Source organism: Phycodurus eques, chromosome 9, assembly GCF_024500275.1.
Source record: "Phycodurus eques isolate BA_2022a chromosome 9, UOR_Pequ_1.1, whole genome shotgun sequence".
Taxonomy (NCBI): Eukaryota; Metazoa; Chordata; class Actinopteri; order Syngnathiformes; family Syngnathidae; genus Phycodurus; species Phycodurus eques.
The window spans coordinates 23,389,186-23,399,381 of record NC_084533.1 but is presented as its reverse complement, the minus strand read 5'-3'; the positions used below and the strand labels follow the sequence as shown (position 1 = coordinate 23,399,381).

Genomic DNA, 10,196 nt, shown 5'->3' with positions numbered 1-10,196 from the left:
TGGATGTTTTATATTTGGTCGTATTATATGTCTCCTCAATCAGAAAGATTTTGATTTGAATTACAGAAATGCATGGATTTAAAAATATTAACAAAAAATAGCTATAATAGAAATGTAGAATAAAATATGCACTTACAATAAGATGTAATGAAATATGAGGAAATATATTGATTTTATATTAATAAAAATTAATATAAATGTATATAATTACAATACTGTATATATTACTCTAACTGCACTGCATACTGAGAGGTCTTAATATTAGTTATGGCCAACTTAGTGCTGTTAAAATCACTGGCAACAAATGTAATATAACAACTAATTATCACTACAATAGTGTATATGAAAAGTCTGTTGTGGCCCATGAATATTTTTATAATAAATGAGATATTTCTGAGTTACCTTGGCTAGAATTCAGTGTCATCACTACAGTGTGAAAGAACCAGCTTTTTTGTTATAAATAGAATACAATTTCTGATACTTGGCCAATAAGTTCTAGTACTAATAAAATGACAGTCATGTGATAATTAGAAATGTTTTATTACTAGTAAAATACACTTTGTAATATGTGATATAATTAGACAGGCCTTGTGTCTCTAACTATATCACTGCTGGCTAATCCTCTTATCCCCAAAGAAAATCCCATGAATGCCAGCCCCCAGTTTTTGTTTTATTAATATGCCATTTCTGATCAATACACCGTTCGTCACTATTTGCTCTTTGTACACGGAAGGCAAGGCAGTCAGCAAAAAAAAAAAAGAATAAAAAAAGATTGTTTCTTAAAATTTGGTCATTTAAATAACATCATGTACATTGTGATGATTCAGCGAGGGTTTTGTGAGTGTGCAAACGGACGTCAAAACAGACACTTCTGGGGCAAAACCCCTTCATAAGCACTGATGTCCAAGAGGGAAACCAATTAGGGAGAAGTTCACAAGGTCCATTATGTATGCTCTTTTTGTTACATAATCCATCTTGAGCACTTCGGACTAGCTCAAGCTTCTGTCAGCAAAGTTTTGCTGGGGTCGGTTCACGTGCACCACAGATGCTCTCACTTACATTTAGCGGAAAAAAAATAAAATGGCTGGAAATCGGTGATGAAAAAATATCTTTGAAGCAACGAAGTCCAACGGTAAGCTTGCAGGTTTGGCTGAGAAAATTTCAGATATGAACAAAAATCTAAATTAAGAGTTTGCAGAATCAAACCATTAGATTATAACTATAAACATTTATGAATCATTGGTCAAAATACAATTCAGAACAGCTTTCAATCCAATCGCTACAAAATGGGGCTTTAAGATAACTTATTTTTTCTCCCACATGGAAAAAGTTCTCCACTCCTTCGTACGATTAAGTCTGTATTCCTTCTGTGGGATTCCCAAGCTTCCGTATGAAGGTCTGTCCTTCAAAAAAAAAAAAAGTCCATCTTTTGTTGCTGTGTTCCTTCTCACGCGAAGAAGACAACAAAAATGATGAAGAAGACGACGAGGACGAGGAAGATCTTGATCATCAGCCAGCGGTTGGACGACACAGACTGGAAATACTTGAGGATCTCCGAATGGGCCGCCTCCACGTTCAGCTGCGTGTCCTCCACGTTGGAGTCAATCCTGAGAAAAAGGAGGAACAAAAACGCCCTTAAATCACACTGTAAATTACAAAACTAAGCCAATTATTTACATTGGAAAATTCATATGATCAAACTTAACACGATGGTTTTTGTGCACAAATCGATATGAATATTTATGTCTCTGGCGGGGGAAGTTATTTAACTAAAAAAAAAAAAAAAAATGTTAAAAAAAAAAAAAAAAAAAAAAAAGACTGATTTACCCTTAAAATCTTTTTAAAATAAAAAGGAATACACATTTTCCTAATTTCTGAAAAAATATTTTTTATAAATTGAAATCTAATTATCCTCAATTGGTGGGTAGATAATGGTAAAATGACATGAAAATGTTTAATGTGCAGCTGATATCAGACGGTGGAACGTGGTTAACACATCTGTCTCATAAGCGGCAGGTTCTGACTTCAAATCTTGGCTCAATTAAAAAAATGTTTTAAAATAAATAAAGCAAACTAAAATCTATATAAAGGAAAAAAGTACTTTCCCCACTATTTTCTGGAAATGTTAATATTAAAATGAACAAAAATAGGACTAGTGAGTGGGGACCCTGTCTGGGTAGGAAAATGACAAAATATTTATGTGCATCTGATGCCATACATTTTAAGTGGTTAGCAGGTCTGCATCATAGGTGATAGAATCAGGTAATTGTCAATTTTGTATTTATTTTTTAATCTGTTGAGAAAAATTACACCTCTCCTGGTGGGTGTGGTCCCAATTTGGGTAGCTCATGAGAAAAATAAAAAAAATGGCATGAAAATATTTAATATGTGGTGGTGAATAGCTATTCAGCCTCGCAGTGAGGAGATCTCGGTTCGAATCTCTATTGTAACATCTCTGTGCGGCGTTTGTATGTTCTCCCTGTGCTTGCGTGGGCTTTCTCTTGGTATTCCGGCTTCCTCCCAGTGAGAGTGTGAATGCGTGTTTGTCTGCACATGCAAAGTACGATTGACTGGCAACCGGTCAAGAGTGTACCCCACCTCTCACCCGACGCGCTAGAGGAAATGTATGGCTGTCTTTGACAAACCTCTGAATGGTCTCCTCCTGCTCTTTGACCATGTGTGCCAGCTGCTGGAATATGGAGCCCAGTTCCACGATGGTGCTCTCGATGTTCTGCATGGTGTCTGCGCGGCTCTGGATGTACGAGTCCTGTACAAACACGCATGGTCTTTTTTGTTAACAAACACGACTCACAAGGTCTACTGGTCAACATTATGGCACAGAATCTTCAGCTTTAAGCTTCAAGTGAAGGTGGTTTGTTTTGAGTAATTTAACTACCGAATACATTTATGTAACATGGGTTCATATGAAACTGTGTCCATGCTAGAAGCATGTCTGTTTTGTTTTGAGTGCTTTTCCGCCATCTTGTGCCACCTATATGCAATTACATAGCCATTTTGTTGTGTAGTAAACCAACCTGCTCATCAATGAGCTGGAGCTGGAGGGGGTTGGCTTGAGAGTCCATGTCAATGGCCACGTCGCCCAGACTCCGGGACTCGTCCTGCATCAGGACCGAGCTCCCTGCAGGTTGAGAGCACAAAGAAGACACGCGTTCAAAGCGCTTACACGCACACGCACACACAGGCAGGCAAGCAAAGCAGAATGAAGGGGCGGGCTTGTTATGATATACACGCTGAGAGAGGCAAGCGGTCCAGGGAAATACCTTTTACATTTGAGGTTGTAAAGCCCTGGTAGTCATTGCGCGGCTCGCGAGCTGCATGCGGCTCCTGGGCCCCTTTTTTGCGGCTCCCTAAAATATGTTTTCATTTTTGCATTACTAGAGTACCAAATACAGGGAGAGTCATTCACAGCTCGGTTTTCCCAAAAGTACACTGGTATTCAAATATGATGCAACTAAGTCCTTGTGGCATTTCAAGGAAAATGCATCATTCTTAATGCAGTAAGTCTTAGAAATTGCTTACAGCTGTCCCTTTTGTAAAAATGTGTGCATTAAAATAAAGGCTCAGACTGTTACATCACATACAGCGGTTGACAATATATTAGATCAGCAGCCAATGCAAAGCTTTTAGGTACCATAGGTAAGTGTCAATAATGGAAATGATAAGACTTCAATAGCTCACAGAAATGGAAAGATCCACATAAAAGCACTCCATGATGCTGGATGCTCTGGTCCAAAATATTTGTTAAGCACTGTATCGTGCCTACAAAAATCTAATCACTTGATTTTAAAATTGCTTCCAGTACAAATCCTCCTTTTCACATGTTCTTGACCTTCTAAGGGAAGTTAATTACAGCAAGCATATCGTTTGAGAATCGGAAAAAAATGTAAGTGAAGGCTGCGAGCATTCCACTGGCAGGGTCAAACAAAGTTCTTTCTCCAACAGCAAAAAACGTTTGTCTATGAATAATGGAAAATATCTAATAAAGACGGGTGGCGTGCCCTCTCCAGGTCGGGGATGAGATCCTGCCCCAAGTGGAGGAGTTCAAGTATCTTGGGGTCTTGTTCACGAGTGAGGGAGGAATGGAACGGGAGATCGACAGGCGGATCGGTGCAGCGTCTACAGTGATGCGGACTTTGTATCGATCCATTGTGGTAAAGAAGGAGTTAAGCCGAAGGGCGAAGCTCTTGATTTACCGGTCGATCTACCCTCACCTATGGTCACGAGCTGTGGGTTGTGACCGAAAGAACAAGATCCCGGATACAAGCGGCCGAAATTAGTTTCCTCCGCAGGGTGTCCGTACTCTCCCTTAGAGATAGGGTGAGAAGCTCAGTCACCCGGGAGGATCTCAGAGTAGAGCCGCTGCTCCTCCACATCGAGAGGAGCCAGATGAGGTGGCTGGGGCATCTGATTCGGATGCCTCCCGGATGCCTCCCTGGTGAGGTGTTCCGGGCACGTCCCACCGGGAGGAGACCCCGGGGACGACCCAGGACACGCTGGAGAGACGACATCCTTCGGCTGGCCTGGGAACGCCTCGGGATCCCCCCGGAAGAATTGGATGAAGTGGTTGGGGAGAGCGAAGTCTGGGCGTCCCTGCTAAAGCGACTTCCCCCGCGACCAGACCTCGGATAAGCGGTAGAAAATGGATGGATGGATCTAATAAAGACACTTTGGGAAAACTGATAAAGCTCGGCGGTGTTTAAATTTAGTTAAAAATGTCTTGTTTAGTAGAATGCATGTGAAGGCAGCAGATCTTTGAGAGGAGTTGCACAGTACACAGAAACAACAAACAAAAAATGTTTGCGGTCACGTGACACAACTGGGTCGGATGTACGTTGTCAGTAGCGGTTTCCGATATGTGCAATGTGTGTGGCAGCACAGGACGCCTTTTCGGTGGGAGTGAATGGGCGGGGATGTGATGACCGAGAGGAAAAAAACCTGAAATGATTTTCTAATTGCATCATGACATGTAAATCTTGGGGCTCTGTATGGGGCATTTACGCCCCCGTGAGGAGAGATAAGGTGTCTTCAAGGGTTTGTGTTAATAAACACTGAATTGAGATGTTATCAATGTCAAGGAAATATATGTTTGAAAATCCCTGTATTTGGGGAAGCAGCTCTGGTTAGCTTGTTGTTGGTAAAAAGTGACAGTGCCATGGCTACGTGTGTGTTCTTGCTTTGCTGAGTGGTAAATTAAAAACACAAGCTAACCAGCGACGCAAGTCTCATTGTTGCTTGACAATCAGTAATTGCACGTTGTGATCTTCCCTCCGTTTCTTGGTTCAAATGAATTAACATTACGCTGTACAAACAAGTTAGTATTTTCAGAAAAAAAATGTGTATGTATATTAAAGTAAATTATTGATTCATCAATTACCACTAAACTAATTATGAATAATACCATATAAACTGAATTATTACTTTCTTATAATAAACTTTTTCCACATACACATTTGAACTATTTTCTTTTACCGCATCTACCTACGACCTGGCCCGCCTGTCCATTTTAAAACTAAAATGTTGCTCGAGCACAGGTTCCCCCACCCCTGACAGAGTAAACAGGAGCATGTCCTCCTTACACCTGTTGTGCCACAACTTCACTGGTGAATGTTATTTGGAAGCAGTCACACACTCTCACTCACTCACACACACACACGCACGCACGCACAGTGTTAGTACTAGTGTGGGAGGCAGGGGGGACGGGAGCGAACTTACTGAAATTATTAGCATTGAGTGGAGAGGAGGTGGCAGGAGGTTGGGAGAACTGCTCTCTCCTGCTGCGCTGCTGCTTCAGGTTCTGCGCACAAACCACAAGGAATGCAATAAATATGCCTCACATTGCTTCGGACGCCACATTGTATCGTAGCATGCGCCTCTACTCACCTCAGTTCTGACTTCCAGGACTGACTTGAAGTCATTGGACATTGAGGCTAGTTTGGACTGGTGGGGGAGAAACCAAAGACGTTAGACAAAGAGCAAATTCTGTGTATCCTCTTTCAACTGTGGCTATTCTAAGTGAAATACTTCAAGGACAAAAAATGGTGATCAACACCATCGATAAAAAGGACAACCAGATAATAGAAGTTAACCAAGAGCGTGCAATTGATCAATTGAATAAACTGGAAAGAAGATTTCAATTATTAAAAAAATAAAACTCACACCCGATACGATAAGATGTTTTATTTTCTAGTATAAATTATCTAGCTTACTTGAGAATACTTTATTTATTGGAGAATTACCTTTTTTTAATTTCTCATCATTAAAATGTCTTCCCATTTACACAAAATAGAAGGAATTGTTATATGTTTTGCATTTTGTTTCCCTACTATAACAAATGTGAACCTAACACAAATAGTGTGTATGTACATATGCATCTATGTAAATATGTGTATGATCGGTATTTATGTATGTAATATTAATGTATGTGTGTTAGTGTATTTATCAGTGTGTGTGTGTGTGTGTGTATATGTATTTACCTGTAAGGACACCACAATGGTGTTCGAGTGGGTTTGGATGTGTTTGCCCCCCGGAGCTCCACGTGACCTGATCAAGTCTTGCAGCTGTGCTATCTGTTTGTTTAGGCTGTTAATGTCCTACAAAACGCAACAAACGTGTAATTAAAAAAATAATAATACTTACATGTGTATTTTGCAAGCATTGCTGTTCTCTCACCTGTTTAATGATATACGTTAGCTCCTCAATCTCCACCGCCTTGTCATCAAATAGAGATTTTCTTTTGGCCACTGCAAAAACATTTTTTTAAAAAAAATTAAAAATAAACAAAATAAAAAAAAATAAAAAATAGTAAAAAGTGTCAGCAAATAGATATTGATAAATAACTAATAATTAGGCAGGAATTACAATGCAGGTAGCTTACAAATTGTGAGCTTTTCCAGCTTGGCAAATGTATTGCTCAGGTCTTTTCCAATTCTCCTGCAAGGACAAAGACAAAGAAACAAATCTGTTTTTATATTGTTATGAAGGAGATTTAAGGGACACAAAAAATAGAAAATGAGAATAATGTCACAACAAAAAGTTATTTTTTAAAAGGAAATAATACTGTGAGAATAAAGTAGGAAGCTTTTCTTGTAATACTACGAATATACAGCAAAATATAAAATTTTTCCCTCGAGGATTTCATCCAAACATCCAAAAGAGACAAAACTTACTTGGCCATGACTGTAAAGTCACTGCGCTGCCTGAGAGCGCTGAGAGCTGGTTTACTGGGCTGCACTCCATTCTGTGGAGAACACAAAGCAACATTTTTTTCTGGCCAGAAGATTTTGGCAAATTTTCCACACATAAAGTGGCCTAAAATCCTTAATCTGTGTCCGATTCTTACATGCTATGGGTCATTTTGTTCGTGTAACACTCCTCTATCCAATATTTATTTTGATACAAAGGTATTTTGACATTATTTGTAACATACGTAAAGATAGCGGTTTATTCCTGTAATACAGCGGTACCTTGCCCGAAGAGTGAAACGACTTTCAAAATACGAGCTGTCACTGGGTAGATTTTTTTTGTTGTTGTCTTGCTTTGCGGGCAAAAATTAAGATGTACAACTGCTAGATGGTGGCAGTGAACTTCACAAAACGCAGCAGTTTGGCAGATAGTGAAAAATTCTTACAAAGAGAGGCTAGAAGTGCTCACTCCAAGCGGTTTACTTTATTGCCACTCCCAGTTGAAGTTTACTAAACTGAAAACAAATAGAATTACACATTGTGTATTTAACCAAACTTACAAAAGTCCCCAAGCATTCTTAATTTAATTTTATGACAACAACAAATCTATCAAATTTATAATTAAAAGTGTTAGCAACGAATTTCAATTTGTTGTATCGTGTGTGTGTGCCGTTCATGCTGTGCACACCTTGGCCTCTTTGGGGAAGTGTGGCGATAACATAAATTCATTAAAAAGACCAGAAGAAGGTAGCGATTCAACTGCATTAAAATGTAGCTCATTTTCACAGAGTAGGAAGAATATATGCCTGTGAGTATTGCTATATTTTCCTTGTATGTCGCTGCAGTGTTTGTGTGTGAATATTCATTATTTGGAGCTATATCAGTACGGTTTCTTCAGCGGTAGCGCTGCTAGCCTGTCAATGGGATTTTCCATTAAGTTGTTAGCATTAACATGGTGATGTTTCTAAAACAAACTATCCATTGTATTAAAATATACAACGTGTGTAATTCTTCTTATTTTGCATTTTGTTTTAGAGTCAACTTCAACTGGAGTGTCAATAAAGAGCTGCCTTAAAGCAAGCAAAATTGGACTCTTTATGAGGAAACGCTCTGGCAGGGCAGAATGAGGAACACTCAGAGGGGGGCTGCGTCACCCGATGCCGTAAAATTATCGATACGGAAAATGGATGGAAAAAGGTAAGTGTTGGGAATGTGCAAATGGCTGTATGTACGACACTATAACTGGGGATGAAAATAAATGATTTGGAGTTGAAGTACACAGGTCAACCTGCTCAATACCAGGTAGACTTGTCTGTGTAGATTATATTATTATAGCTCTATTTATGCCTTGGTGGGTGTGTTCCCCAGGGGTGGCCAACGATAGGGTGTTGTTAGTGTTGCCCAGTGTGGTCAGTGAAACGACTGCCCTGCGTACCAACCAGTCGACGAATCAACATTTAATTATTTTATTTTTTTAATTATTCATAATTAATTACTTCAAGAGCTCTGGGATTTTCACACGGCAACCTGTTTGTGCAGTGCCAATTTGAAATAATATCCTGGATTTTAATAAAGGCATGGGGATCAAAAAAATGTTTTCATGTGATTCATCGAAAAAGAAATTGGCTGACAAATAAGCATCTTTATTCCTGGAGAATTTTGACTTTATCGTACCATGTAATGATTATGTTTTTCTTCTTTTCAGAGTGGCCCTGACACTCCAAATCTTAAACGTGAACGTGGAAAAGAGAAGTAAACAACGAACCAAACAGAGTAGTTACAGTGAAAACACACACTTTGGGGTAAAACTCCAGGCGTACTGTAAATAATAAAACGTTTGTCTACAATGTGTAACTTTTTGAAATTGTATCATCAACTTGTTCTGAAAAAATGAATCTCGTGGACAAACCTGTCTGCCTTGGAGAGATTTGCAGGCCGACTGGAACTCGATGGTCCGGTCGCGGCACGTCATCCTGTCGCCGGTAAAACGCCCGCTTCTAGGTCGGCGGCTTAACGGCCCCCAGGGAGCAGCAACGTCCTCGTCGTTGGAGTGGGACTAATGGCGAACACACACAAACCAAGAACAAACGTCAATATGAGAGCACGGGGGGGTAAATAAAATCACATGCCCCAAACACACTTTCTGTATCAATAAGAGACGTGTCCAAGCGTCATTGAGAAACTCAAAACAAAAGCTGATTACATACGCTGAGCTTTAGCCTTTAGCTCGCGGGAGGCTGGGTGAGCTTGTCAAAATTAAAAACATGAATAATACACGAACCAGCACATGTTGGAATTTAAAATAAACAACAATACTTTGGTGAGTTCTAAGGGACAATCTGTGTCTTACTGTCGACTCGAAGGCCGTCGTTGACGTCACAGCCCATCGCTGCCTAGCCGGCTAAGGCTAACGTTAGCATCAAAATGCTAACAGGTCGTTTCGTATAGTCCATCCGGCTTTACCTCGCTCTAATGCGACCAAACGTGTCCCGCAGAGCTTAAACAACACGCGTGGAATAATAAACACACATAAATTGTGACTTACTTGTGTTCAAAGATACACCATTTTCCTCTCAATGTTACTGGTAAGGGGGGCGGGGGAGGGGGGGGAAACAACAAGAAGGCAATCACTCTGTTAAAGTGCCGATCCGGGGTATTTCCGGCTTTACGTCACTGCCACGTTGACTTAAAATGCTGTAAAAATACCACGTAGCGGCACTTTCTTACCACCAGAGGCCGCCACATTTTCATTACCCATTTGTGGCGTGGTAAGAAGAAGGTAACGATTGACAAAAAGACTTACGGCACGGGTGCTGACGTCAGGTGATTTGACGTCACATAATGAAAGTAAAAGCACAAAATATTTTATATTTTTAATATTTTATAATTACAAAAATAATTTTTTTAAATAAAATGTTTCAAGTGAATGCCTTTATAGTCATGACGTTCTGGAAATATCTTAAACAATTAATAACTGCCACCAAGGCCCATGTC

At 39.8% G+C, this 10,196-nt stretch overlaps 1 protein-coding gene across 2 annotated transcripts; it reads right to left on the bottom strand.

The window, feature by feature from the left end:
- Positions 1-521: 521 nt before the first annotated feature.
- stx5a (syntaxin 5A) lies at positions 522-9,836 on the bottom strand. Of its 2 annotated transcripts, XM_061686428.1 has the most exons (12): positions 9,748-9,836; positions 9,112-9,258; positions 7,188-7,258; positions 6,896-6,951; positions 6,691-6,761; positions 6,495-6,611; positions 5,902-5,958; positions 5,734-5,815; positions 3,282-3,368; positions 3,036-3,139; positions 2,646-2,767; positions 522-1,607 (listed from the first exon to the last, which is right to left on the bottom strand). In XM_061686428.1, the coding sequence occupies exons 2-12, from the start codon at positions 9,172-9,174 to the stop codon at positions 1,448-1,450; spliced, it is 990 nt and encodes a 329-aa protein (XP_061542412.1). In that variant the 5' UTR covers positions 9,175-9,258; positions 9,748-9,836; the 3' UTR covers positions 522-1,447. The 2 variants fall into 2 exon arrangements, with proteins under 2 accessions (XP_061542412.1, XP_061542413.1); XM_061686429.1 differs by lacking the exon at positions 3,282-3,368.
- Positions 9,837-10,196: the final 360 nt, after the last annotated feature.

Coding starts and splice junctions, on each gene's coding strand:
- stx5a (XM_061686428.1), bottom strand. CDS start 9,174: ATGACGTGCCGCGACCGGACCATCGAGTTCCAGTCGGCCTGCAAATCT. Junction 5,959..6,494: donor CCATTGTGGTGTCCTTACAG/GTAAATACATAT, acceptor CTCCCCCACCAG/TCCAAACTAGCCTCAATGTC. Junction 5,816..5,901: donor TCCTGGAAGTCAGAACTGAG/GTGAGTAGAGGC, acceptor GTTTGTGCGCAG/AACCTGAAGCAGCAGCGCAG.